General features: G+C 58.0%; 1 protein-coding gene across 1 annotated transcript in view; it reads left to right on the forward strand.

The window, feature by feature from the left end:
* Window positions 1-255: 255 nt before the first annotated feature.
* Window positions 256-638, forward strand: part of HMGA2 (high mobility group AT-hook 2) — a 230941-nt gene continuing 230558 nt past the window's right edge. Inside the window, exon 1 of the mRNA XM_019514675.1 lies at window positions 256-341. Within this exon, the coding sequence (XP_019370220.1) occupies window positions 328-341 (14 nt within the window). The 5' untranslated portion in view covers window positions 256-327. The remainder of the gene's footprint in view (window positions 342-638) is intronic.

Raw genomic sequence — 638 nt, forward strand, 5'->3', positions numbered from 1 at the left:
GCTTCCCGCGCGCCCCCTCGGGCCCGCCGGCAGCAGCTCCTCGGCCCTGCCCGGCGCGGGCTCGCTACGACCCCCATCCCCGGCCCGGCAAGGTCCTGCCCATGCCAGGGGCGACCGCGGGCCGCGTTAGCATTTGAATGCGCGGCGGAGAAAGAGCGAGCGCTGCCTCCACATGTGCCCCGCGGCTCGCGCGGGAGGCGGCCCCGAGCCGGGCTGCCCCCTTCCTCCCTCTGTCCCTCCCAGGCGCGGGCAGCGTGAGGCATCCGAGGCGTCGCAGGCTGCTTAACAAACTGCATTTAATTAGCTCGACCACATCCTGTCCGCTGAATGAAACGCTCGAGGTTTGGAGCCCGAAGAGTTTGATAGTATTTATGATTCACTGAATAAATATTTGGACTCCGCACTATTAGTCACTCCGAGCCATGCTAATGACTGCTTTATTTACTATCAAAGCCCAGGGATGGCGCAGAGCGCGGCTCCACACCAGCACTTGCTCCCACATTGTGCACAACTTTTGTGTTTACTTCCAGATATTTGATTTCCACAAAGGGCTGAGGGTGGGGTTGTTTGTTTGTTTTGTTTGCCAAAAGCTGCCTCAAAGAAATCCAGACATTTCTATTTGAACAACAGGCATTTAA

Source organism: Gavialis gangeticus, unplaced genomic scaffold (genome assembly GCF_001723915.1).
Source record: "Gavialis gangeticus isolate Ggan-Ray unplaced genomic scaffold, GavGan_comp1, whole genome shotgun sequence".
NCBI lineage: Eukaryota > Metazoa > Chordata > Crocodylia > Gavialidae > Gavialis > Gavialis gangeticus.